We start from the raw sequence: 27,759 nt of genomic DNA on the forward strand, positions 1-27,759 counted from the left end.
GGCCCGAGTGGGCAGCTGCTGCCACGCAGCACCAGTCATCTCCAGAGCAAATAAAACCTTTACAGGGGCTAAAGTAACAAGCACAAATCTCCAGCCTGCTCCCCTGGACGTTCAGCATCTGCTTCGCCCGCTCCCCAGCGCTGCCTCCCCTTGGGGAGCCGTCGGACACAGCGAGGCGTGGGGGTTACGGACCACAGCACGACCAGAGAGGGGCTTTGTAAATACCACAATGGGACAGCCTGGGCTACACCCCAGAGACAGCAGCCACCTCCAGGAGAGGACAGAAGTCCCTGGCTGGTTAGCGTGACCTCCGAACCCACAGTTCTGCCCTGGGCATGGGCCGAGAGAAGAGCATGCCCGCGGGCCCTGCCCACAACCCGTCCGAGAAGGGCCCACCCGGCCTCTGCTGGCTCAGCCCTGGCGCTGACGCGGTTACCTCCGGTAAGTTCGCTAGCAGACCTGGGCCGAGCTGCCCCCTTGGGTCCCAGCTGACTCCGCTGACCTGCCTCCCCGGGGCACCTGCGCCAAGGAGTTGTGTGGGCAGGACATACCCGAGCTCCTGCGTGTGACGTCCACCACCTTGGCATTGGCACTCATCTGGTAGAGGGTCTGCAGCAGCTGGCTCGTCTTCCTGTACAGCGTGCCGGAGGCCACCTCCTCTCCCTGCCGATCTTCGGGGAGCGAGAGCTTTGGGACGTGCAGAGGGGGGAGCGCTGCCAGCTCCGTCTTCATCTGGGCTCCCTGAGCACGAAGCAACACAAGAGTGTAACCCACAGCTCCGCCCCGGGCCTGGCCCATTCTCCAATCGGCACCTCGCCCCTGGGCCAGCCACAGGAGAACCAGGCAAACAGGAAGCCAGAGCTCCTTCCCAGGGATACCCAGCCACCAGCCGAGCCGTGCAGTTCCCCTCGTCTGGGGGCGTCAAGACCCCCCTGCCACTCACCCCAGTGCAAACTGCATGAGCCCAGGGGAGCAGGGACCCAGACTCACACCCTGAGAACCTGCTCTCCGTTCCACACACCAGCAATTCAAGCAAAGGAGAACAGGAGCTGGCCTCCCAGAACAGAGCCCAGGGCCCTGGAGCGGGGGACTGCTGGCCTGGTGTCGCTTCCGTGCTGAATGGCACAGAGGAAGGAGGGATCCCTCCCCCAATGCCCAGCACTGTACCCTGGAAGCTGGTGGTGCGGAGGAGGGGAAGGATAAGGAACAGCAGCCTGAGGCATGGGAGCCCCTGGCATTTTATCCTTGCGAGTGGGTCTGCAAATGCCCCTCGTAGAGCAGAGGGGTCTGATGTTAGCTATTTGCTTCAGTAATGCCCTACAGCAGGGAGGTCCACAGGTTAACGGCACATTTCCTTTGCATTCCATCGATGGCCCTTTGCTCCTATAAACAGGATTCTGGTCAGCCAGTCTCCTCTAGATTCTCACCATAGCTCCAGACTAAAGTATCCCAGCTCCAATCCGTCTGGAATCCCCTTCCTCTGACCAGGCATACTGCCCTTTTCTGCTTCCCCCCGGGAGGGACCGGCTGGAGAGCAATGGGGTGATTCCCGTAGCCAGTCGGGGCGTGTGCAGCCCAGGCCTGGCCAGATGAATGCCTGGAGGGCCCAGTGGTGCAAACCCCAAGAGATGCCCACACAGAGAGGCCCTCACCTTGAGCCGGTTGTTCTCAGTTTTGAGGTGCTCAATGGCCAGCCGCATGGCATCGATCTGTTGGAGGAGAAGAGGCGAGTCCTTCACCTGGACAGGCCCTGAGCCACCCACCATCACCTGGCCAGCGCCGACACCTGCAAACGGGGAGAGAACATCAATGGTCAAAGGAGACTAAGGAGCTGGCCAGCGGGGGTCCGAGCATCCAGGCGGGTTTGCTGCAGCCGACGTGGTCTGTGCATGCAGGGGTCAGGCTGAGATGGGAAGGAAGAGATGAATGTGTCCGTGCCAAGGAGCAATGACCCATCCATACGCCCCTCGCTGGGGCACAGAGCCATCACAGTCACGCAGCTGGAGCTGGAGAGCCCTGTGGCAGGGCCCCGGGGTCAAACCCATGCAAATACCTAGCAAGCAAAGGGGCCCAGCACCCTGACAACACCCCTCAGGGGCCACACGCCCCAGGCCAGGATCCCACGCCTGCAGAACTGCCTCTTGTCTCTGCAGCAGAGGCTGCTCCGGCCCATTCCCAGGACAGCCTGGCACTGAGCTGGAATGGGGATGCAGCCCTGCATTGCCCCGGCGGAACCAGCTCTGGGCACCTTTGTGGATCCATCTCCCCTCTGTTCCCCAGCTGGTTCCTGCCCCTCTCGGTCACTGGGTGAGCTGCCACGTGGCTTCCTTGCAGTTAGAACAACAGCACCGGAGTAGGATGCACGTCGGATTCCCAAAGCCTCAGAACCCCCTTCTCACATGCACTGGGCCTGCCCTCCTGGGGCCTACAGAGGCTAGGAGAGCTGGCAGGCTGGAGCAGGATACTGTACCTCTCTGCTGTTCCTCTGTAGTGCCGGGAGGGGAGGAAAGCACAGGAGAGACAAGAAGAAGCAGAATTAAAAGCTGAGGAGCAAGGCTCGAATGCAGCTCTGGCCAGAGAAGCCATTGTAAAAAGGGCACCGTCTTGCCCTGCAGATCTGCTCCCTACGCACATTCACACCCAGTCTGCTGCCTCTTACTCCAGGAGCCCTCACGGGGCCACACAGCCTTGGAGAAGGAGCTGGATTCCATCCTGGCTCCCGCACTGCCTGCTGCAGAACCCGCACGGGGGCGCAGGACCGGAGAGCCCGCCTGAGTCAGCAGAGCAGGAAGTTTCCAAAACAACACAGTTCATCACTGGAGCAAATCTGGCAGGACAAACCCGCAGACCAAGATGCCATTCCCAGAGCAGCTGCATCTTGGGATGGATCCTGAGACCTGCTGACACCTCCCACCGCCTCCACTGGGCTCAGCACACTCCGGATCGGCCTGCAGAGAGCACGAGGCAGCCAGACGGCTGTGTGAACCACAGGCAGAGAAGGAAAGATGCCAGAGCGCCAGCAATTCAAGAGAACAGAGCCTTGAGCGCAAGGAAGTGGGACACAGGACGCTCCTTTCCCAGCTCTGCTACTGACTCACTCTGGGGCCTTGGAAAAGTCCCTTTGCTGTCCTGTACCACGGCTGCCCTGCTGCAAACCGGGGACCCCCGTCCCTGGCCGCCGTGCGGCAAGCGCCGACCAGCGGGGATGGGGCAGCGTTCTGAAGACGACAAGGGCTCCTGCTGCAACGCGCACAGCCAAGCGGTACCTGTGCAGTGCGGCATCACCACCTTTCCCACTCTCACCGACACGCAGCACAGACCAACACTCACTGCAGCTCGGGAAGGAAACAGGCTACAATCCAGGGATCAGACCAGCTACCGCCAGCAACCCACCAGCCAGAGGCACGTCGCTGACCATCACCCCGAGGGCGGCGGGCCAGGAGAGCACCAGGGGCCAGTAGCATGCTCCACGTCCATACTAGCACACAGCTGAAGGCGTCAGCACTGGACATTACCCCTCCGTATAAACGCCAGCGGGATCAGTTCAGACCCACTAACCAATCACCTCTGGGCTCCAAGGAGCACCTGCTGCTGGACAGTCCCAGGAGCCTCAGGTCTGGGCCACTGTTGTGAAACGCAGGCAGCTGAGAACAATGGTGCCCTGGGAATCCCATGGCTCAGACCCCAGCTAGAGCCTGCAGGGAACAGGCCCTTTAAGGGCCCTTGCTAGGCCCTGCCGCACTCCTGCACTCAGCCTGGGCAGCCTGCCCCCTGCAGCTCACGCTGCGTGGAGAACTCCGGCCATGTGCGCGGAGGGCCCAGCTAACCCCGCCTCCTGCCACGGCTGGAGAGGGCCCTAGCCAGGAGGAAGTGAGTGCAGCTGCTGTGCTCCTCTGCCGGCAGGGAAGGAGACCACGGGGAACCGCAGCCTCCCTCGGGAGCAACGGAGGCTGGACGCAAGCCAGGCCTGTGCTCCTACACGGGGCGCTGCTGGGATAGCGCCGAGAGACAGAACAAGGGGCTGGGTGAGGCTCTTGGGCATCCACAGCGGGAAGCTGCCACCCCAGCCGTGGGCGCAAAGGGGAAGGAGGCAGCGATTGTGTGGCGGAGCAGAGGGAATTCCAGCAGCCTACCAGAGGCCTTTCCTCTCCAGCTGTCTGCTCACTGGGGTGCAGGTCAGAATACCACGGACTGGCTCTGAAATCACCAGCCGATCGTCATACCCACATGGCCCAGAGCCCTGCAGCATTCCCTCCCCCTAGGCAGCTGCAGCCCGCTGGAGAGGTATTCCCTTGGCTGGCTGCCCTTGCAGTGACCCAGGAGCTGGGGGGCAAGTGCAGGGAGGCAGAGAGGTCAGGGTGCAGGGAGGCAGTGCCGGGCCATCACACATCACTCGGCTCATCCACTGATGCCTGGCCATCTAGTTCGGGGCCTTCCAGCCTGCGGGCCAGCTGAGCCACCACGTGCACGACTGCCTCCAGATGTCTGAGGTGGCAGCCTGGTGCTCCCAGAACCGAGTGAGCTGCAAGGCCCCTGCCCCTTCCCTTCCTCAGGTCTAGAGCTCATTTCACGGGGCTCACACCAGGACCCGTCCACCCAACACTGCTCTGCCTCTTGTAGGGACACAGTGCGGCAGACTGAGTTCCCTCGGGGTTCCACTCCCCATCCCCTGGGCCTTTTCCCCGGGTTTCCTTTCCAGCCTCTGGGCAGCAAGGCTGAGGCAGCCCCCAGATGCTAGGGCGGGGGCATGGGCGGATCACGCACCTCCTGCAATGCCCGAGACGATGGACGCGATTCCAGACGCAGGGGACCCACGCAGCCCCTCGATGGTGCGCTTGGACTGGTTGTTCAAGCGCTGCTTTAGTTCCATCTTTTCCGACTCCAGCTGGTCAATGTCAGCCTGAAGAGCATCCATGGTCTCCTCAAACTCCCTGCAGGGGGAGAGAGCAAGCCACCAGCCCAGTGAGAGACGTTCCCCTGGGGACGAGACACAGCTCAGCTGGCAGAGTTCACAGCCTCCACCCAGCAGGCTTTGCAGGATCTCATCAGGTTTGGTAACTTCCAGCACCCTCCCCCAACCATACGCTCCCCAGCCAGCTCAGGGCTTCTCACTCAAGAGAGGGCGGCCTCCACCCATTTCCCTGGGAGGCTGGTCTGGTCTGCAGGAGACGATCTCACATGCAGGAAGCGTTGCCGGACAATCAGCCCTTCATTCCTTTTGCTTTCTCCTGGTTCTAGCTCTATCAGGCTGACCCACTGCTGTCTCCCTGGGAGTTCACAGCGCTCCAGCACCCGTCGTCCGGACACAGCTACGCTATTACCTGGGTCTGGCAATGGTGCGAAATACAAACGTCCTGCACCACACACAAAGCAGCCAGAATGCAGCCTATTCGGAGATGCAACCTCTCTGCCCTGCCCAAACCAGCCTCACATCAGCCACTAGCCGCCCCAGGGTAACGGCTGTGCCTAGCCACCCCCGAGCTCCAGAACGGCCCTGGAAACCATGGCAAGCTGCTAACACTGCTACCCCTTCTGCCCAGGCTCCTCCCTTAGCAGGTGCTCTCCCCTGGCCTAGACCATCCCGAATCCCCCAGGAGGCTGGGAAACCCACTCACTTCTCCTTCTTTTTGAGCAGAGCCTGGGTCTCGTCCAGCTTGGTTTGGATCTTCTCCACCCGGTCATCCGCGTCCTTAGACGAGCTGTCAAGCTTCTTCTCCAAGAGACTGAGGCGCACACTTGCTTCACTCAGCTCCTCGCCCTGGAGCAGCAAGGGAGAAAGCGAAGTGCTCCAGGCCCCTGAGGGTGGACAGCATGTTCCGGTGCCCTGGAGCGCCCGCCCCCAGTTGCAGCCAATAGCCAGCACACACCACCATGTCCTGACTGGCTCCGGGGATCAGGTCAGGCGAACACCAACCAGCTACCTGGGGGGAGGACTGGCGCGTCCCTTATGGTTGATGCCACAGGCCACTGCTACAAGGGAGGCTTGCGTCTCCCCCGGGGAAACCGATCCAAAGGGCTAACAGGCCCCAGGCAGCTCTACAGGAAGTGGGAGCAACCCAGGCAGGCAGCGGCCTACTGCCCAGGTGAAGTGCACTCCCCAAGGCTGCAGGGTTCCGCACCGGCCAACAGGAAAGGCAGATTAGGGAACAGACCACGGATAAGCTCACCTTGATTTTGAGCGATTTCTTCAGCTCTTTGATGACAGTCTCTCTGTCTTCCAGCTTCAGTCCCAGGCCCTCGGCATCTGTGATCTCGGCCCGGAGCGCGGCTGCCCTCAGATTGACAGGAGGAGGGGGCTGCAGGGACAAGGGAGGGGGTTGGTCGAATATCGCCAGCTGATGGATTCCAGTGCTTGCTCATGGTGAAAACTGGGCAGGACGCTGCTGAGGGAATGCCCCCCAAATCTGCACGACAGGCAACTGCCCGGCTCCCCGAGTCCCTGACAATCCAGGGAGGGCTGGTCTTGCTGGCCGGGAAGGTGATGGAGCTAAGACACACCTACTGGTTTGTAAGCATCTGCCGAGCTGCACAGACAGCAGGGTGGGCTTCTGATGCAAGGTGCTGGCCCCTCACCCTGCGAACAGCATCAAAGGAGAGAGCCCGCTCTGCCCAGAACACCCCCATTAAACCCAGCTACGAGGGGCTGTGCCCATCGGCATCTGCTGTGCACGCTGCAGCGTGACCATCCGTGTCAGCACACGGCCTGCCGGAGATCAGGGTGGGCTTTCCATCTCCTCCCGCCATCCACAGGAAATCAGGGCCTCCCCTGGAGGAAGTGACAGCTCAGTTCAGTGGCCCTGGCCCAGCCCGAAAGTGCCCCCCAGCCGCGCCCCACCTTGGTCTGTGGCCGGTCGGCGTCATACTCTCCCTCCTGCATAGCAGTGGCCATCTTGTTCATGGTTGCAATGAGGACGTTACAGGACTGGCGCAGGCAGTCGTAGGGGTTGATGCCCTGGCTGCCGTAGATCTGCAGAGGATGGAGAGAGAGAATTACCCCGTTTCAAGGTGCCCTTTGCTAGGGCCCCACTGCCAGCAAGGCTTCCTGCACTCGCTCCACACCGCTGATCACCGGCCTTGTGGTGCAGTCAGCCCCTGTGGCCACGAGGAGGCTGCAGACCGAGGGGGTAGGTGAGTGGCAGGTCCCTACGCTTCAGCGTTAACGAGCTGTCACTCCACTCAGGCTCATCCCAAAGTCACCATGGGGCCGGAGTGAGATACAAGCTGCTCTGAGGCCAACAGGTATTCAAGCTGTTCCCCATGGGCAGAGGGCTTAGGGAAGCTGAGAACAGGGTTCCCACCTGCTCGCTTGCTTTGAAGGCCAGATCTTCCAGCTTGACGGCCAGGAGCCCTTCGTTCTCCGTCAGCGGGGCGATCATCTGGGCCCCTGCGGCAGCCACCTCCTGCAGCACCGCCACCACCCAGGTCAGGTGCTTGCGGCAGTCCAGCAGCGTGTCCGACACCTGGGGTCAGGCAGACAGAGGGCGATTACGGGACTCACCCCAACGGTAAGAGACCGCGGAGGGCCGTTCAGTTAACGTCTTTGGGAGCATCGTTAGGGAGAAGATCCTGGGCAGCAGGAAGGAAGGACAGCCCAGGAAGTGAACAGGGCGGGGGATTCTTGTCACCACCTGAGCCCAAGGTTCCTGCTCTCTGCACTTGCCCTACTGGTTCCCTCAGTCCTTCCTGCTGGCGCGGCTTCCCCGGGCTGTGTGCAGTCCCTGCTGTGACACGGGCCACGTGGGCTCAGGTTCCTTTCATAGAATCATCGAATATCGGGGTTGGAAGGGACCTCAGGAGGTCACCTAGTCCAACCCCCTGCTCAAAGCAGGACCAATCCCCAATTTTTGCCCCAGATCCCTAAATGGCCCCCTCAAGGATTGAACTCACAACCCTGGGTTTAGCAGGCCAAGGCTCACACCACTGAGCTATCCCTCGCCCCCCATTTACCCAGGGAAGTTCTGTTACCCAGACCACATTACAGATGGCAGCTCAAGGCCGTGGCTCAGTCAGGAAGAAGCAGCCAGGGCTCTCCTAGCTCGGTCTTACGCTCTACTCACTAGGCCGTGTGCCTCCTGGCCATGCGTTCCTCCTCTCAAAGCAAGGACTCTGCCCGCAAGGTGACTGCAGTGTCTGTGTCCCATTCCCACCTCAGCCAGCTCCTCCCACTCCCAATCCATTCCCCGCTAGCTGTTCTCTCTAGCGCTGCTCTGATCGGTCACGCGTCCCAGCCCATTCAGGAAAAGGGCCGGGGCAAGTCACTGCACGGCCATGTTTTTATGCAGGGCCCAGGTACACGTGTAACACAACCCGAAAGGCAGAAGAGACCCGCAGCAGCGAACGCCAGCAGTCCCAGCCAGGCAAACAAAGGCACACGCTGGCTCGCCCACAATGCACTGATTGCACCAGCTCTCCCCCACGGCACACTCTGCCTCTGCTCTCCCCAAGGGAGCATTCAGGCCAGGCAGGCGACAGCATCCTTAGCACCAGACTAGTACTAAAAACCCGTCACGGGGCAGGGGGAGAGAGTCCCATGGAGGGGGCCGGGTGAGATGAGGTGAGGGAGGGAGAGAAAATGGCATCTAGTGTGCAGGACTATAATGGAGCTGATTAAAGTGGGAGCCTCCCCTTCACCAGAACCCAAACGATCCTCCCCCTCCAGCCCGCAGCTGCCTCCCTCTGAGCAGCCTCCTTCCCCTCACCCCAGTGCAGCACTGCCTGCTGGCATGTGTATCCTCTGCAGGCTGCACCACCCAGCAGGAGGGTGGCTGCAATGTTCAGCAGTTCATGGCCATCTGCGGTGCCCCTGTGGCTCCTGGCAAGCTGCCGGTGCAGCCCTGGCGGGGCAGCATTCGGCTGCCCCGTCCTACAGGAACTTCCCCTTGGGGCTGTTCGGCCCTGGCTAGCCCCACCTGCTGTCCGAAGCCAAGTGCTGCAGGTATCCCAGGTGCGTCTGTTCCGGGCATGCGGCGTCTAATCTTCTTGCAGAACTGGCGGATGTCGCTGCAGGAGGTCTCCAGGCCCTTGAGGAGGATGGCGAGGTCGGACGCCTCCTGCCCCGTCTGCCGGGCGCATGGAAGGGAGGAAGGGAGAGGGAGAGAAAGCTCAACACCTGAGATGCCGAGGGCCAGAGCATCAGCTGGCTCACGGTGGCGTAGCCACTGGCTTCAACGGAGCAACGCCACCATGCGCCAGCCGCGGTGCTGGCCCCAAATGCAGAGGGGAAGAAGGGTGGCAGGAAGTCACCTGCTCACCTGCAGGAAGGACCGCAATCGACCCACTTCCACGCCCATGCAGTCCAAGGCACTCTGGGTGAACTGTGGGACAAGCACAAGCGCCGTTAGTACAGGGCAAAGCAGACTAAGCGAGACGACCTTGCCTGGGAACAGAGCGGGGCTGAGCTCTCTGGGATTACAGGCTGCCAGAGCTCGGAGATTCTGGCTGCCCAGGAGTCTGGGCTGCTTTGCTCTCGGGGTGTTATGTTGTGAGGCACCAGGACACAGGTGCTCTCTGAAGGGAGGCCGGACAACGCCGACTGCTCCTCTGCAGGTACTGGGCTCAGCGCCGTGTGTTCTCAACTCCTCTTCCCTGCTCTTTACTCACCAGCCCATTGGCAGGACCCATCCCACAACAGCTGTGTCCTCACCCTTCCCCCCGCACGCCCACTGGTGGGGGAGAAGTGGGACTCGGGGGGAGAAGCGGGCAGCTGGCAAGCCCACGCTAGCAGGGAACGAGGACGTGTTCCAAAGCTCTCATTAGGGAGGCAGCTGCAGCTCTTCCGGGCTGCAGCTCCACCTTGCCGGTCAGCCTGCCCGTGCAGTGAATTCTTCCCCAGGGGCCGCACAGCCACTACTCCACCTTAATGTGGTCCGCCAGCTGCATGGTGCAGTCTTCGGCTTGCTCCACCAGGTGGATGCTGTACAGGTGCTGGAAGGAGACGGAGAGAGGCGTTAGCACCCCTGGCACAGCCCACGCAGAGCCACGTGCCTACAACCCGTTTCCTAGCAGAGAACGGCTGGTCAGGCTGGCGCTGGGGAGCGAACGTGGGCCTGCCCCATCTGCACTCGGCCTGCGGGCAGCTGGATGTGCCGCAGACAATAACACCGATGCAGAAGCATGCTCAGAGGTTTGCCCTTTGGTAACGGCGATAGGAACCAGACTGGAGTTAATCCAGCAGAGCCACACGCCGTCCCCAACTCCTGCACCTGGCTTCATATGTTTGGGGAGAGGGAAGTGTGCTGGGCTAGGGGGTGGAGGACAGCAGACTGGCTGCAGTAGCACATGCTGAGGGGCTCTCTGGGATACCTGGAGTGGACAATCAATCAGATACCCCCTTGGGAACAGGGCCTGATCCCATGGATTGAGCTGAGATTCTCCTGCTCCAGTATTCTCCTCTGTGCTTGGACAGGGGGCCTGGCAAGGCTGGGATTCCTGCCAAGCCTAGAGGGATTATGGAAAGTTCTGGCAGGTCTATTTCAGTCTCTGACGTGGGGACATGGCCCTGGGGACAGCGGTGATGGCTTCTGCAGCCAGCGTCCTAGGACACCCAGATAAGGGATGCCGGCACAGGAATGGCTAGGCATCTCCCTTCTCTAGGGAAGGAATTCAGAGCACTGGAGAACAGGAGATCTCGTCATGGGCCAGCAGGGGAACCAGATCTCAGTGTTCAGGAGGCAGAGGGGAAAGAAGGAAAGGTGGTGACGGGAAGCTAGCTACTTAGCCTGCAGCCTGGGAGGGTTCCCTGAAAGCAGCAATGCCAGATGGGGCTCGGCAAACCTCAACCCCACTTCACTGCTCCCATCCTGCGCAGCTCAGATTGCCTTGCACCTGCCCTGGGGCCAGTGCCCGGAGCGCTAGAGGGGCACGGAGCCGGCACCTGCCTGCGGCACAGACTGTACCGCCTACCTGGTAGTACTTGATAGCTTTGGTGAGTGGCTCCACGTTGACCGTCTCATCCAGCTGGTCCTTGTGCAGCAGCTGAATCAGGAAGTCCAGCGAGCGCTCATGGACGCTCATCTCGGGGTAGAGCAGCCCCACCTTCTTGTAGACCTCAACGCTGCACTTACTCAGGGCCCTGGCGCGAGGAGCAAATACCATCAGCTAGTCTGGGAAAAGTGTCTGGTCTCTGCAGGGGCCCTGCAAACGCACGGGGCTCTAGTTCTGGACGCCCCCACTTGGGCCTGACTGTCAGAGGCGCTGAACGGCCGCAGCTCGTCACAGCTAATGGGAGCTGCCGGTGCTCAGCATCCGTCCTAAGCCCAGGCCCCCAGCACAACCCAAAAGAGGGAGGGCACTTCTGGTGACTGGGACCAGCAGCAGCACTAGACGCACGGGGCTCCGGGGAAGGGACCCCGCAAGCGAAAGTCTATTCCAACCTCTGGGCTCGCTGTCGGGCTTTGAGCATGGACCCAGTGCCGTTGGGTGGGGAGCAGCCCCTGCGGGGGCGCTGGGGAGGTTTCTCTGCGTTTCAGTGGCGCGCCTGGGGAGCTGCCGGTGGAAGGATTCTCCGTCTGGCCTCGGCAGCAGTAACGTGAACGTCTGAGCCCAGGCTGCAGCACTCAGTGCTTCTAAGTGGCTGCTCACAATCCCATCAGACCTCTGGGAACGCCTTCCTGGAGACCAGAGCCCACCACACCCCTCCCTCGGCCGCTGTGTTCAGGACGAAGTGCCTCCCTGGCTCTCAGCCATTCTGGACGTGTGACGGGTTCCCCACCCTCTACAGGAACGGGGCACCCCAGGTGCTCTCCTCGCAGAGCGCCGGGGATCCAAAGGCTGGGTGCACGGTGCAGGGCACCTGGGGTACTCACTGTTCGTATTTGTGCAGCGTCGCTTGCAGGAGGCTCAGCGAATACACCAGCCCCGCAGCAAAGCTCAGCTGCTCCCCTGGGGCACCCCGCAGGCCTGTGCGCTCAGCACAGGTTTCGTTCAGCTCGAACTTCTCCTGGGCCTGTTTGCTGATCAGCTCGGCCTGTTCCAGAAGAGACAGAGCAGTCTCAGCCCCGGGCTACCCAACACGGCGACACATCCCCCCTTCTGCTCCCCGCTGCCCAGCATCCCTGCCAAGGAGCTGTACTTGCTGGGACAGGCTCTCCAGCACCAGCTGTCGGGCATTTCACTCAGTGCCATGGACAGACCTGGGCAGGCACCAGCTTATGCAGCTTCAGTCACAGTCACTGCTGCCATTTTATCCGATTCAAGGGGTTTTCTTGTGTTTCCATCAGCTTCACTCCCCTGCAGCCTGCCCTCCATACCCTCCCGCTTGCAGCCTCCCACCTTTTCATCCCGGTGATGGGGTGTGCGCCTCACACTAGGCCTGCAGGAGCTGAATTAGGCCAGTGGGCCCAATCAGCTGGTTAGGCTGCAAACAGGGGAGCTTGAGGCTGGAGGCAGCTCATCGGAGAGACACTCTCCTGCTAGAGACAGGCAGGGAGCAGCGGGGCTGCAGAGACGAGTTGCCTGACATTACTCCCTGGGCGGAGGGAGTTGAGAGGCCAGCAAACCCAGAGGAGTGGGGAGGGCCAGGAGGTATGAAAGCGGCTCAGCAAGGTGCAGGAAATGGACCTTGGCTGCTGTGTGGAGGTCCCTGAGCCCCTGGGCTCCCCTGCCAGCCACTGCGGGAGTGGCACTGGAAGGCAGTGAAGGCACCTGCTTGAGACTGCAGGTGAGCGGGGAACCTTGATGCCCTCCCGCTGGAAAGGGAAGAGGATGCTGCTCCTGAGTGAGAGAGAGCGAGAGAAGCTGCAGAGGAGATACTGAGGGCATGTACCTGCTGGAAGGGCTGTCAGCCTTGGCAGACAGAGCTAATCCCCAGAACCACCAGGAGGCGGCGCCATCCAGCACTGAGTAGAGCAACCCATCACAGGCCCCCAGCCCCCTTCCTTCTGGCAGACGACGCCCAGATGAGATGCCCTTCAGAGCCCAGCAGTGCTGCTCGGGTGGGCTAGAGGGGCTCACTGAAGTCCTGCGGGAGGGAGGGCCTAGCTCTGCCACACAGCACCACCCGGGGGCCAATGGAGTAGCCCTGAGCCCCTCAGCTCGCAGCACAGAAATAAGATGAAGTGGGATGAAAACAAGCCGCTCACTTTCTTCCTCTGCCGCTCCCTGCCCTAAACGTGTCAAAGGCGGAGGTGCCTGGTGCAGGCGGGGGGGTGTCCTTTGCTACCTTGCAGATGAGCCGGGGGATGAGCAGCAGCACCAGGATGCAGTCGTGGTCCCCTCCATGGCGCAGGAAGCTGTCAGGCATGAAGGAGGTGAGGAGGGAGACGTGCCGGTTGGCCTGCTGCACCTCCATCTGGCGCAGCTCCATCTCAATGGCCTGAAGGAGACAAAAGGAAAAATCAAACGGAGCCTGGAAGAAAGGACCAGGAGCCATGTGAGGCCGTCTCCCCAGGCCTCCAGCCTGCTCGCTGGCATTCCGCGGTGGGCGCAGACCTGCCAGTCTGTGCAGTAGGTTAGAGTCCGAGCCACATTCCCGCCCCTGTCCCAGAGCCACATTCCCACGGCTGCTGGAGGGAAGGAGATTCCTTCTCACTGTCTATTAGCTACACTGCCTTGGTGCTCATGGTCCAGAGCAGGCCCCGAAGGGCAGGGTCCCTGTCCTGGGGAGGGCAAACGTCAGTCATCCTGGCTGTACCCTTGTTACCATTCCTTCCAGCCAGCGCAAGTTCACGTCAGAGTTCAGCAGACAAAACCCCATTTTCAAGCACTTGCTGCTGTGCGAAAACCGTTACAGTTTGGGCCGACGTCTCTCAGAACAAAGGTACTCGTAACACCCCTTCCCCACCCCCACACGTTAATGCCCAGTATCTCCCTCCGCAACACTCGCCCTTCCAGCACTCCTGCCAAGTAGCTAAGAGCTCCACTGCCACGCAGAGCGCACAGGTGTCCCTGTCTGCCAGGGGTCTGCTAGCCACTCGCCCACACTGCTGGCCGCGGCGTCGATGCGGAAGAGGAGCGGTTCTCAGCAGTTACACCATTTTGCAGACTCTTTGGTGCTCTCACTCACTAGCGGCGCAGCCCTTGGGGAGGCCTCTGGCATCCTCAGAACAACACGGCAGCCTTGGAAAGCTGCCAAGCACAGGAAGCTATGCTGTACACTCTCACCTGCACCTGGAGCACTGCCCATGGGAACACACACACCTGGGTCCTACACACCGACACGCCCAGCTGTTCTCCGTACCTTCGCATGGGCCTTAGTCTCTGCAAATTTAATCTTGAAGTCGAACATCTCTGGCGGAGGCTGCTGTTGTCTCTCAACAGAAGCTTCTTGCTGGTTCATGAGCTCTCGGTTCACATCCTGATTGCAGGAGGAGAGGGGAGAATTAGCAGTACAACAGAACTGCCATCTCCTCGCCCCCGAATACCCGCAGGGGGACAGGCCAGGACGAGAGGATAACGGGGCAATCAAGGAAGAGGAAGGGGAGTTGAATATCTGGGTGCACTCAGCTGAGGAGTCTCCCCAGCGCTGGGCCTAGCACCAGTTCCCAAGGGGACACAGGGCAGACTGCTCAGGTCCCAGAAGAACAATCACGCAGGGCGGGGAGGAGAACTAGATCTGTCTCCCCACCCGCATTTCCATGATGGTCTCACTTGCCTGCTGCCAGCGCCCCCAGGAATCCTTAGGGAATCCCCTCCACCTGCACACTTGGGGCTTCTCTTTCATACCTGCAGCCCCCGGGACACAACGCAACACCCACATTTGGGAGCACGTTAGCCCACTGCTTCCAGCAGCTCCCAGTCTGCGCTTCCCCACTGCGGAGCAGACGGATGGCCAGGAGGCAGCAGAAACACAAGCAATCAGAGGAAGTTTCCCTCAGAGTAAACTAGTATTCAGGTTGCTCTGGCTTAGCTGGATGTTCTCGTCTAAATCAGGAGCTCAACTCCTAGGGTAGCAGCAGCTGGTTCCGGGTGCGTTTGCAGGGCCAGCAGCAGCCCCTGCAGGGTTGGTCCCGTCCCCTCTCCTCTGCAGTGCTCTTGCCTGCTGAGGGCTCTGCCTCCTTGTCACTAAAGCCCTTCCCCGAAGCAGCTGCTGCTCTGATGGGTGCTGAGCAGTTCAGCCAGCTCCTCCCAGAAGCATGGGGTACAGCCCCTCCCCTGGCCCCACCAGGCCGCAGTGGCAGGTGGTGCTCAAGGACTTTACCTGCAGGTGTGCGGTCAGCTCCCTGTATTTCTTGATGGTCTGCTGGTAATCTGCCACCGTCTCCTGGGCAGCCTCCACGCGCTTCTCCGCCTCACGGACCCGTGCCGTTGCCATGTCCAGCTGCTCACGCAGCTCCAGCTCCGTCTCCCTGGCGTTCTCCTGCAGCTCGTCATTCATCTCGTTCATGGCTTCCTAGCAGGAAGAAGGGGCTACACAGCTCGGCCTGCCAGACCACAGGAGCATGGGGCTTTCAGAGGAGGGAAGGGGCACAGCTTCGGGGCTGACCAGGAGATCAGCCACAGTGATCGTGCCCAGCAAGAGCTTGGGAGATCAGCCAACCCTGGTGACTTCATTGAGCCTCGCCTGAGCCCTTCCAGCATCCCTGCTTAGGCAGCATCCAGCACGGCTCTGCTGTGTCAGGGGAACAGCCCACCCAGCGCACCTCTCCCACTGCTGCGCCCCATCCTTTGGCCAGCCTGGCTGCAGACCTCACACAGACAAAGGAACACGCGTGGGCTCTGTCTCGCTCCTCTCTGACCCCCGACAGAGAGCTCCATCTGCTGGGCAGCTTACCAGGTCACCAACGGTCTCGCGCAGCTCCCGGACCTTCTCCTCCAAGTCCAGGTTTCTCTCCGTCAGAGTCTCCACCATCTCTTCAGCACCCAGCGCAGCATCCACCTGCGGACACAGGGCTCAAAAGCTTGACCCTGACCTGGACTCCCACATTCCTACGCCCCTGCATAAGAACATAAGATCAACCATCCTAGGTCAACCCTATGGTTCATCTAACCCAGTGTCCTATCTTCCCACAGTGGCCAGTCGCTTCAGAGGGAGTGAACAGAACAGGGTCATTATCGAGTGATCCATCCCATCGACCATTCCCAGCTTCCAGCAGTCAGAGGTGTAGACACACCTGGAGCATTGGGCTGCGTCCCTGACCAGCTTGGCTAATAGCCATTGATGAACCTGTCCTCCATTAACTTATCTACTTTTTCGAACCCAGTTATACTTTTGGCCTTCACAAGATCCTCTGGCAAGGAGTTCCACAGGTTGACTGTGCGTTGTGTGAAGAAATACTTCCTTTTATTTGCTTTAAACCCGCTGCCTATTCAATTCATTGGGTGACCCCTGGTTCTTGTGTTATGTGAAGGGGTAAATAACACGTCCCTGTCCACATTCATGATTTTATAGACCTCTGTCCTATCCCCTCCCTCTGTTGTCTCTTTTCCAAGCTGAACAGTCCCAGCCTTTCTAATTTCTCCTTGTATGGAAGCCGTTTCATACCCCTCAGCATTTTGGTTGCCCTTCTCTGTACTATTTCTAATTCCAAAATAGCTTTTTTGAGATGGGGCGACCAGAACTGCATGCAGTATTCATGATGTGGGCATACCATGGCTGATATATTCTGTCTTATTATCTATGCCTTTCCTAATCACTCCTAACATTGTTCGCTTTTTTGACTGCTGCCGCACATTGAGCGGATGTTTTCAGAGAACTATCCAGTGACCCCAAGATCTCTTTCTTGACTGGTAACATCTCATTTAGACCCCATCACTATGTATGTGTAGTTGGGATTATGTTTTCCAATGTACATTACTTTGCATTTATCAACATTTAATTTCATCTGCCATTTTATTGTCCAGTCACCCAGTCCCGGTGGCCCGCGCTGCTTCCCGCAGCTCCCATTGGCCGAGAACGGTGAACCGCGGCCACTGGGAGCTGCGGGCGGCTGTGCCTGCAGACAGTCAACTGTCTTGTGGCGCACCAGTGGATTACCCTGACGGGCTGCATGTGGCCCGTGGGCCGCAGGTTGCCCACCACTGCTCTAGAGGAACACTATGTTCCAGCAGGGTGAGGAGATGGGAAGACACACCTGGCTTCAATTCTCACAGCCACTGTGGCCACAGAACCAGGGACACGAGTGCCTAATGTACTTTTATGCAACCTCCAGTCAGTTTAAAATACCTCAAAGAAATCTGTCTTCTACTGCTTTGCCAGACCTGAGCCCAACTTTTCCAAAGCCCTCTGTGCTCTGCACCGAAGCCCAGGACAAGGTTATGGGTCAGATTTATCAGAGGCAGAATGGGAGCTCACTCTCTTTACATCTGAACAAACAGGATTCATTATTTCTCTCCCTTTGCATATTATCAAGTGGTGCCAGTGATAATTACCGCTCTCCTACCGAGCCAGGATCATGCTAGAGCTCCCGTACTGTGTGGCATGCTTCTTCCACAGCAGACATTCGGTGTCTGCCTCTAGGAAGTCCGTAATAAGGAACCTTGCCCAGGGGGCCCCACAACGTCACTAGAACCCCCTGCCTGGCTGTGACTCGCCCGTCCTCCTGACCGCGCCGCACTAAGACAAACATGTTTAGGTGGCTCCGAATTCCAGAGGTAAGGAGACATCAGTTAGAACCTCCTCTGGAAAGGTTTCTAAGACACCAGGTGCCAAGCGTCTCTTACATTTAAGGAAGCCAGCCTGCAACCAAGCATGAACTCGGAGTGCGGCACAGCTCCAGTGCTGGAGGAGGGAGGGCAGACTCCACAGAAGGACCCCCGGGACGCCCCCTGGGATGTTGCAGCAGCAAAGAGTGCTGCTCGAAGTGTGTGGTTTATAAGCAAGAGCCCCACACCCAACAGTTCACAGGAGACACCAATTTGCCTGGCAGTAGTTTCCTGACCCTCTTCGAAACCCAAAAGTGCTTTTGGGCTGACTCACCTGCTCTTTCAACTCATCAATGGTTCTCTCTGCCTGCTTCACCTCCTCCTGCAGCTTTTCCTTCTGTTGACGCAAGCTCTCCAGCTCTGAATTCTTCTTCTCCATGTGTTTCTGAAGCTTCACATGCTCCTGCTTCTCTGATGCAGACAGATCCCGCATCCTGAAACAGAGCAAACACACTCAGAGCAAACGGGAAGGGACCCAGGGACTGTGATCACAGCAGCCATTCCCTGTCCTTGCCATCACAGCCTTCCTCAGGTGTTTGCAGCCGTTCCGAGTCAGCTGGGCTATTCCTGTCCTTTCACTAGCAGTGACCATCCCATACAGGACAGCGTGCAGTCCCATTGCTGAGATACTAGGGCAGCTATGCTGAGTGCAGAGGGAACTCATTTACTCCAAGCAGGTTCAGATTTCCATTCCGTGGTAATGGGACTCTCAAACAGGACAGCTTTGCAGCCATCAGTGCACATTCACTCAGAACAGAGATGTTTCAGCCCCTGGATATGGCTTGCAACTTAACTCTTCATGGGAACACAGCAGATCAGACTCTCGGGCTGTGACCTGAAGAGGCTAGTCAAAGAAGACCATAACAGGTACATTGGTGGAACCACGCAGAGGAGGCTTTCTCCTAGGACACTACAGAGAGATGCAACATCCATTTCACAATGCAAAGCAGTTCAGTAGACACCTGACCAGCAGGTGTGCAGGACACTGCCGGAAGTCATCCCAATCTGGTCACCACAGCAAACACACACATTATCAACCAGCTACAGTATTTAAGTAGCGTGCTCATAGCGAGAGTATCAGAGGAAAGCAGAGTGGTTGCTTCTCACGTTCTCTGCATGTATAACCTCAGCAGACCCACAGTGACCTACCCCACTTCCTACTTCTCTGAGGTTTAAAAGATGTGCCCAGAGTTAGAAAGGAACTGAGGGGCATTTGGAGGGGTGTATCTGTGTGGGACCCTGGCTCGAGAACAGAGGTCCATGGCTCACTGCATTGAGGCAGGTTTTGTTGCCAGGTGGCAGGGAATGGAGCTTGCAGTGAAGATCTGCAGAGGTGAGATCACGGAGGAGGAGATTTAATAGGGAGGGAGCGTTATACCTGACAAGAGCTTCCTTGAGCCTCGCGTTTTGCTCTTCTAGCTGTTTGACCTGGTAGCTGGATGCAGCCCCATCCGAGCCTGGAGAAAGGGAGAAGCAGAGAGACGATACCCAGCATGCTCAGGAAAATCAGCTGTTATCCAGAGGCAGTTCTCTTAAAAGCAACTAAGGTTTTAAACCTGGGAGTGGGGAGGATAACGCACAGGGGGTTAACCCACCAGCCTATTGCCTCCTCAGCTGAGCGGCCCTCGAATCTAGCATATGGCACAAGTGATACAAGGATGGCAAGCTCAGGTAAGTCGATTAGTGGCCAGGGACTCAAACTAAGAACTACTGCATGGCACGGCACAATCTGCAATCTCAGCTCAGGGGGCTGCCTGGCTAGAACTGCTGGCGCTGCAGGTCAGGCCGGAGGTGCCTGAAGCAGAGCTGTACTCTAGGGGTTAGATTAGATGGTGCTTGTGGTCCTTTCTAACCCTCGGGGTCTATGTACTTACCTGGCTGTAGCTAGCGTGACAGCCAATGTGATCCCAGTAGCCACCGCCCCCCCCCATTCTCCTCCTCCATCCGCCCCACCGAAGATCCCAATCCCCTTCAATCTGTCCATCTTCCCCAGTCCCCCCATTGCAGCCCCCCTCAGTGCATCCATCTGCTGTCTCCTCAATCTACTGCTCCTTTGGCAGATGCAGATTCTGTCCAGCTGAGCAGAGTCCTGGGACTCTCAGATGACCATTCTGCAGGCCCTCTGGCATGGAACGCGGCTCATGCGGTCGATATTCAATGGCTGCTCACTTCCTTGTCTGTGTATTTTTAAAGTCTGCCTTGGCTAGAAAGCCCATTAGGGAATCAAAACAAGGACAAAATATGTGAGCTTGTCCTGAGTTTTGGTTTCAATGTCCTGTCCATAGAGGAGCTGAGCAGCTGGTCTGAAATCAGCAAAATGAGCAGACCCTGTGCACTACAGCACAAACAGCTCCCAGGAGCAAGCATCCCCTGTCTGGGCAAGGGGCAATGAGAGCTGAAATGGCTGTTTTAACCTTAGCCCCTAGGTTCCCTAGTCAGAGGCCTGTATCCCGGCAGCCAGACTCCTACGCAAACTCAGAGATAATGGGACATGGCGAGTTGCTGACGCTGCTTCCTACTGACCCGTCTGTGAATAAGGGTCCTACCACTTCCTACTGGCCAGCGCTGCGAAGCCAAGTAATCGGACTGCATGCAAAAGACTGAAAGCATTTAGCTGGATGTCTAAGGAGTTATCACAGCAATCCCACAAGGGCAAATCCTAACATCAGAATGGCCAGACTGGATCAGACCAAAGGTCCACGTAGCCCAGTATCCTGTCTTCTGACAGTGGCCAATGCCCAGTGCCCCAGAGGGAATGAACAGAACAGGGAATCATCAAGTGATTCATCCCGGTGCCCATTCCAGCTTCTGGCAGTCAAAGAGGTTTAGGGACACCCAGAGCACGGGGTTGCCTCCTTGACCATCTTGGCTAATAGCCACTGATGGACCATCCTCCAGGAACTTATCTAGTTCTTTTTTGAACCATTATAGTCTTGGCCTTCACAACATCCTCTGGTAAGGAGTTCCACAGGTTGACCATGCGTTGTGTGAAGAAATACTTCCTTTTGTTTGTGTTAAACCTGCTGCCTAGTAATTTAATTGGGTGACCCCTGCTTCTTGTGTAATGTGAAGAGGTAAACAACACTCCACACCAGTCAGGATTTTACAGACCTCGAGCAGATCCACCTTTAGTCGTCTCTTTTCTAAGACGAACAGTCCCAGTTTTTTTAATCTCTGCTAATATGGAAGCTGTTCCAGACCCCTCATAATTTTTGTTGCCCTTTTCTGTACTTCTTCCATTTCCAATATACCTTTTGGAGGTGGGGCAACTAGAACTGCAGGCAGTGCTCCAGATGTGGGTGCCCCAAGGATTTACGTCGTGGCATTCTGTCCATTATCTACCCTTTCCCAAATGGCTCCTAACATTCTGTGCCGCTGCACATGGAGCAGATGTATCCACAGACCTATCCACGAGGACTCCAAGATCCCTTGCTTGAGTGGTAACAGCTCATTTAAACCCCACCGTTTTCAATGGATAGTTGGGATGTTTTCCAATGTGCATTACTTTGCATGTATCAACATGGAATTTCATCTGCCAGTTTGTTGCCAGTCACCCAGTTGTGTGAGACCCCTTTGTGGCTCCTCGCAGCCAACTCGGGACTTAACTGTATTCAGTTATCTTGAATCATCTGCAGACTTTGCCACCTGTTCACCCCTTTCGCCAGCTCACTTACGAATACGTTGTATGACCTTGGTCCCAGCACAGATCCTTGTGGAGTCCCGCCTATTTACCTCTCTCCACTGTGAAAACTGACAATCGATTCCTACCTGTTGTTTCCTCTCTTTTAACCAGTTACTGATCCATAAGAGGACCTTCCCCCTTGTCTCATGATTGCCTCCTTTGCTTAAGAGCCTTTTGTGAGGGATCTTGTCAAAGGCTTTCTGAAATTCCTTGTACACTATTCACGGGATCCCCCTTGTCCACGTTTGCTGACCCCCTCAAAGAATTCTACTAGATTGGAGAGCCAGGAGTTCCCTTTACAAAAACCATGGTGACTTTTCCCCAACAAATCATGTTCATCTCTGCGTCTGGTTGAAACTCTAGTAAAGAAGAAAATCAACAATTTGTCCGGTACTGAAGTTAGGCTCACCGGGCTTTAAGTGACGGGATTGCCTCTGGAGACACCCCCCCACCTTTTTTTTTTTTAAACTCTTGGGTGAATCCCATCTGGTCCTAGTGACTTATTACTGTTTATTTCATCAGTGACAATTAACTCCTCAATGACAAGGTTCCCACTGACACCAACGGGTGCAGGATGTATCAACGTAGCCTGGTATTTATGCTGCACTCATCACAACAATGGGATCTCCCCAACATGTAGATTTACTCCCCAACCCATGTTTACATTAAGATGGGACCCCCCACACACACCTGCAAGACCGTTTCACAATGGGTGGTCCCCACACCTCTCACCTTTCTCTTCTATCTCATGTTTCAGGATTTCCAGGTCCATTGTGAGATATTCCACCTTCTCTTTCAGGGAATCCACCTCCTGCTGCAGGGATTCGGCTCGCTCTTCCGCCATCTCCTTGTCCAGAGTTGCCATCTCGATAGCATCAGCCGTATCAGCCATCTCCTCCATGTAATGCTCCTTGGCTTCCAATGCATCTTTGGCTTCCTGCAGTCAGGCAGAAACAGGATGAGGACACCTTGCGAAGGAAGCCTGATGGGACTGGGGCGCTCCTCAGACTCGGTCACTAACCGGAACCATTACCCAGCTGTGGGGCTCAGCTAATCCTGGCTGTGACAGCGTTCCTGGAGGGGGACTGCATGCAGTCAAATCCCAGTTATTAAATGCTTACCAGGCTAGCAGGGGAAAAGGCCACTGCCACGAAAACGGTCTTATTTCTGTTCCACCTCAGCACCTCTTCCCCCCCCAGCCCAGCAACTGCACTTCCAACCCCTCCCACCTCCACCCTGGACCAGTGGCACAGGGCCTGAGTGGCCTGGATTCCTCCCACCGCACTTGGGAACAATAAGAAAGAAGCAGGTCCGGTAACGCTGCCGGACTCAGGCCTGGTCTACCCTACAGAGTTCGAGTAAGGGCCACGTAAGGCAGCTTACTTCGACCTGTGTCTACACTGAACTGTCTCTCCCGCCGCCGTAAGTCACCACAATTGACTTAATAACTCAAGTGCTACACCTCTTGCGGAGGTGAAGGCGATGTAGTTAGGTTGACACGTTGTCAGTGCAGACAGTGTGCTGCTTACATCGACCGTTGCTGCCTTTCAGAAACCATCCCACAATGCCCCACACTGGCAGTTAAAAGGGTGCAAGTGCTCCTGGCAAGGACTCTCACGGCTCACACGAGGAGCCTAGTGTGATGTGTAAAACCGATTCAATGACTGTGGTGGTTGTATATCCATGTAACTTAGGTCGACTTAATTTTGTAGTCGAGACTTGCCCTCAGATTTAACCTTTGCATGATGTATTCCTGACTGCTTTGGTAACCAGGATGGGAGGTACCAGCAGGTTACATTATGAAGTATTACATGCCAGAGGACACAACTGTTTCGTTTTCATTAAGAGAGGTTCCCCAGACCCTAACTGGGGATCACTAAAATCTAACCAAGGTGTTAACCTGACAAAAGGCAGGTGTGTTAAACACACACAAGGATGATGAGCTGGTCTGTTTGTGTAACTCACGGAATGCGCCAAGCCATGGCACCGGCTCACGGCTGCATTTTCAGTACGGACACACATCAAGCATATTTTATACGTTTCTTTGTAGTAACAGCATTTAGCCTAGTCTGTTAAAATGGAGTAGTGATCTCGGATCATCCCCACTAATAAAACAAACAGCTGTGGGTCCATTCCCGTTGGATAACACCAACAGACAGTACTGAGCAGTTTGGCTGCTGTGTTAGGTTCTAAGCTTCCCTTTTATGTTCATGTCTTTCAATGCAGAATTTAGATCTAACAATAGCAATTTACCTCCTCAAGCCAGATGGCTGGGAAAGCAGGCATTGCAGAGCACTGGCGGATAATGCTCTGGCTGTGATGAAAGGTTATTTAGAAAAGGGCCTATTGCAAGGCACCTAACCACACCACAAGTCACAATACACAAAGCATTAAAACATCTTCCAGGCAATCCACCCACTCCAAGTTCTCCACACAGTCTCTGTTCTATAAAGGTTCTTGTAGAGCCCTCAGCACCGCAGTATCCAAGGACCTTTCAGTCATGTGTTAAGCGAAGTGACTTGTCACATGTGATTCAGTCTCTTATTGTTTGATTTAGTTTTGAATAAATGTGCTCATGCTGCTCTGTGCTGATGTCCGAGGAGACCTGGCTCTGATCCAGGCCCTGCCCCCACTCCACCCCTTCCCCCAAGACCCCATCCCACCCCACCTCTGCCCCGCCGATCAGCACCTCCCGCTCCCTCCCAGCCTCCTGCCTGCCACGAAACAGCTGTTCGTGGCAGGTGGGGGGGGGGAAGAGGTGCTGATCTGCGTGGCCTATCGGTGGGCAGGAGGCACTGGGGGGAGTTGGGGGGGCTGCCGGTGGGTGCTCAGAACCCATCATTTTTTCCCCGTGGGTGCTCCAGCCCCAGAGCACCCACAGAGTTGGCGCCTATGGCTGGAAGCCAAAAGGAAACTCACTCATCAGGTCCTACCTGGAGTCCAGGGAGCAGAGCTCCAGGTCCAAATACACTGGCTGCTAAAACTTGTGATATACAAGGTGGGTGAGCGAATATATTTTATTGACCCAACTTCTGTTGGTGAGGGAGACAAGCTTGGAAAACAGAAGTTGGCCCAATAAAAGCTATTACCTCACCCACCTGGTCTCTCTAATATCCTGGGACCTACACGACTAACAACTCTGCCAAAGGCGTGTGATCGTAAGAATGGACCTGCCTCTCTCTCCTTGCTTTCAGGGTTAGGGTCTGATAGAAGGGGCACTGGAAGAAGAAAACCCTCTCCCAGAGGGAGCGCACTGAGTGCATGCATCTGAACATGGCCATACAGGAAACACAACATTAAAATGCGATCCTGTAACCAACAGCTCCAGCATCCTGGATCTGATCAGAGGCTTGCAATGAGTTTTCCTCTTGCCGGTGCTGTGAGGATTTCCACAGTGGCTCTGTTTGTTCATACCACTAGGTCGGGCTCAGAATCCATATGGCAAGCCACTCTCCAAAAATCATAGGGTTGGAACTGCAGTACCAGACTCCACTGACCTGGGCACATCTGGAGCCACAGTGACAGAGAAAAGCAGTAGACAAGGGACTCTCCCTAATCAAGGTGTGGGATCCTCGCTTGGTAGCCTCAGCTCTGGCTCTATGCTTGGCTGTCCTAGGTCTGTGCTTGTCTGCTGGGTCTAGATCCTTCAGAAGCCACGTTAAGCACACAGCCAGGCCTCCTAGATCAACCTGAACAGAGCCAGTCACTTCAACGGTGAGCAGAAAGCTGACAATAGACTCACACAGGGCCAGCCCCAGCTGACGGGCCTCATGAGCCTCCCATCTCAGTAGGAGTGTGCCAGGCAACCCACAGGTCCAGATGGAGCCCAGGCCACTGCATCTCCTCTCCTCCTCCTTTAAGGAATCTGACCGATTGACTAACTACAAACAAAATTTGCCCCCTAGGGCAGATGAAAGAAAAGGATGAGGAACACGCTGAGGACACTGTGTGTGGCTGGAGACCGCTGCACTTTCTGTGGTTAGAAGGAAGAGAAGGGGAACACCTGGGCCCCTCCGGGATAGGAGGGAGAGAGGAGAGGCCTAATGGCCACCACTCTCTCCAGAAGATTCCCATAGGGTCAAGGTGCTTCCATCACAAGCCAAAAGTGGGAATCTGCAGAGGCCACTGGCAGAAGGGACACATTATACGAAGCACTGCTTGGCTAAAGCTGGTCAGTGTGGCTCCATGACAAAACTCTTGCCTCAGATATGGGGAGAAAATAGGCCAAAATAAACCACAGTAAGATGCCACCAGGATAATGGACCCAGACATATTTAGTGCCCTGTAAAAATCAATTCAGCACTGAGTGTAGTTTACTTCCATTTGGCTTTTGTACTCTCAAGCCAGCACATAAGCCAATGTTTGCTATGTTGTGGTCACTGGTTGCTTTAGGGCCCACATCTCTTCAAAAGACAGGATCTGGGGGAGTTCATATTTTTATGCTAGTTGATGTATCAAAAAATAAAGTAAGAACTCCCCAATCTTATTTCCAACAATTAAATAGCCTTGAATGTACTGGTTCCCTTGACGTGTCATTAACGTGAGCTGCACCGCTCTGGCTGCTGCCACATGCCCGCCAAGAAGATGCTCACCTTTTTGGCCTCCTTTAGACGTTTCTGGAGGTCAACCTGTTGTTCCTGCATTTTGCTCTTCCACTCCTGCACCTGCTCCAACTGGATCTTGTATTTCTCCAGCTCTTTCAGCTTTGCTTTGTCTTCATTTCGCTTCATCTTCAGAGTCTCCAGCTTCTCCTCCAGGTCTCTGACTTGAGAACGCAGGTTCTCCTCCTCCTGCACAGCCAGGGGGAAATGGGAGGTTACTCTGAGAAGTAGAAATGTCATGTAACAATGCATTTCCCCAAATACCTCTAATTTAATGCACAGGCAACAAAACCTTCTAAGTCTGACCCAGTCCTCAGAATTCAGTCAACCCTTTTCCAACAGCAGCAGCATTAAAGGCCTCTTAGAATAATTTCATACACTATGTTCTTCCATTTCCAAAGCCTGTATAATTTTTTAATCTCATTGAGTTTCAGTTCACCCACAGAACATGGTTCAATGCTTCTCGATGTGCTGAGAGATGGCCTGGCCTTCAAAGGTGCTGTGCACCTGCACTTACAAGTGACTTCACGGGGATTTGTGGGTGCTCAGCCCTTCTGAAAATCAATAATGTACAAAATTAACTCACCTAATTCCCCTCTCCTGCCCCTAGGGGTCAGAGTAGTGACACATGCAAGGAAAAAGTGTCTCCACTAACAGGACTGGGGTTCTAATGTGACAAGCTATGTGATTTTAAATTACAGCGTGTGTAATGGCTAATGCTTTAAAGCTTATTTAAATGAAGTTTAACAACTTGCAGACACACACAAACTGTGCCCACTGTAAACTGGAGAGTTATTAGTTGATGCCATGGGGTTACTCTACTGAGTGCCAAAGGCACCCTAATCCTTTCCCATCTCTCCCCCATCAGTTGCTCCGATACGATGGGGCGGTTACTATACCAAAGGGGGTTAAGCATGGCTAAGAGATTCTCTATGTTGGATTCTGAAGGTTTTGGAATCATGGCTCTGGACACTTTCATCTCTAGAAGGAAAGGCTCAGTGCAAAATCCAGCACGTGTGTGATTCTTCACCCACGTAAGGCTGGAGCACTGCCCTGATCCCTCAGCAAGATGACAGTGCCATAGAGGCGTCTCCCCTGCAAACCACAAACTAGCCATTGTGTCTGACTGCAGTGCCCTCTTTCAGGCTAACCAGTGGGCTCTCCAGAGACAAGCAGGCGAGACCTTTCCCACTGAAAGATAACCCAGGTAACCAGCATCAACAGGAGGTCACTTGACTCTGTTAGGACAAAGAGCGACTGGCTGAATTTGGGCTGAAGCAGTTGGGTTTCAAAACCCAGTTCAAAGACATCCTTACCTTTTACAGGTGTAGCCCACAGAGGATTCTGGTGCCAGCAAGCAACACTCCATCTTGATCTGAGCAAAGGCTGCTCAAAGATGAAGCAGTGTATGCTGGGACCTGAAGCGTCTCCTCCGCACCAAAGTTGAAGGTGGCTGCAATCTACTCCAGTGCATGAGAATTAGGCACAGTCCCCAGGTTCCTGGTAAGCTTCTAATGCAGCCCTGTTGGGTCCCACCCTTTTGAGGTGAAACATCTCTTCCTGAAGCCCTTCACGCTGCAAGGGGACTTGGACTCTCCCTAAAACATGTGTAAGGCTAACATGTTGTTCCCTGGAAACCTATCTGCCCAGTAACTGGAGAACTGCCTGCACAGGAAGGAAGAACATCCCTCAAGCAGCACAAAGCCTGGAAGGTATTATGCAGCCATGCCTGGGCTTTTCCTGATGGGAGAATCACAGAGCCAAGCGGAACTCCCAGCAAGGCCTTGGTGACTGAGCAGACAAAGACGATCTCCCCCTGCACCAATGTTCAGTGAGCAGCAGTCACCTGCCCAATGTGAACAAATGGGTGCTGCTCAGCATGCTGATAGCAGAAAA

At 56.2% G+C, this 27,759-nt stretch overlaps 1 protein-coding gene across 10 annotated transcripts in view; it reads right to left on the reverse strand.

The window, feature by feature from the left end:
- Nucleotides 1–27,759, reverse strand: part of DCTN1 (dynactin subunit 1) — a 146,273-nt gene that overhangs the window by 5,167 nt on the left and 113,347 nt on the right. For 7 of the 10 annotated variants that reach the window (XM_073343114.1, XM_073343113.1, XM_073343119.1 and 4 more), the window contains 21 exons: nt 25,855–26,052; nt 21,995–22,199; nt 18,959–19,037; nt 17,855–18,014; nt 15,710–15,814; nt 15,137–15,328; nt 14,177–14,293; nt 13,160–13,312; nt 11,805–11,965; nt 10,903–11,071; nt 9,856–9,924; nt 9,252–9,314; nt 8,910–9,059; nt 7,299–7,460; nt 6,836–6,967; nt 6,168–6,296; nt 5,616–5,758; nt 4,765–4,931; nt 2,471–2,485; nt 1,653–1,786; nt 552–741 (listed from right to left, as the gene is read on the reverse strand). In XM_073343114.1, coding sequence (XP_073199215.1) covers nt 552–741; nt 1,653–1,786; nt 2,471–2,485; nt 4,765–4,931; nt 5,616–5,758; nt 6,168–6,296; nt 6,836–6,967; nt 7,299–7,460; nt 8,910–9,059; nt 9,252–9,314; nt 9,856–9,924; nt 10,903–11,071; nt 11,805–11,965; nt 13,160–13,312; nt 14,177–14,293; nt 15,137–15,328; nt 15,710–15,814; nt 17,855–18,014; nt 18,959–19,037; nt 21,995–22,199; nt 25,855–26,052 — 2,893 coding nt within the window. The remainder of the gene's footprint in view (nt 1–551; nt 742–1,652; nt 1,787–2,470; nt 2,486–4,764; nt 4,932–5,615; nt 5,759–6,167; nt 6,297–6,835; nt 6,968–7,298; nt 7,461–8,909; nt 9,060–9,251; nt 9,315–9,855; nt 9,925–10,902; nt 11,072–11,804; nt 11,966–13,159; nt 13,313–14,176; nt 14,294–15,136; nt 15,329–15,709; nt 15,815–17,854; nt 18,015–18,958; nt 19,038–21,994; nt 22,200–25,854; nt 26,053–27,759) is intronic. The other 3 variants (XM_073343111.2, XM_073343117.2, XM_073343118.2) reach the window with 1 other exon arrangement.

This window comes from Lepidochelys kempii, chromosome 4 (genome assembly GCF_965140285.1).
Source record: "Lepidochelys kempii isolate rLepKem1 chromosome 4, rLepKem1.hap1, whole genome shotgun sequence".
Classification (NCBI taxonomy): domain Eukaryota; kingdom Metazoa; phylum Chordata; order Testudines; family Cheloniidae; genus Lepidochelys; species Lepidochelys kempii.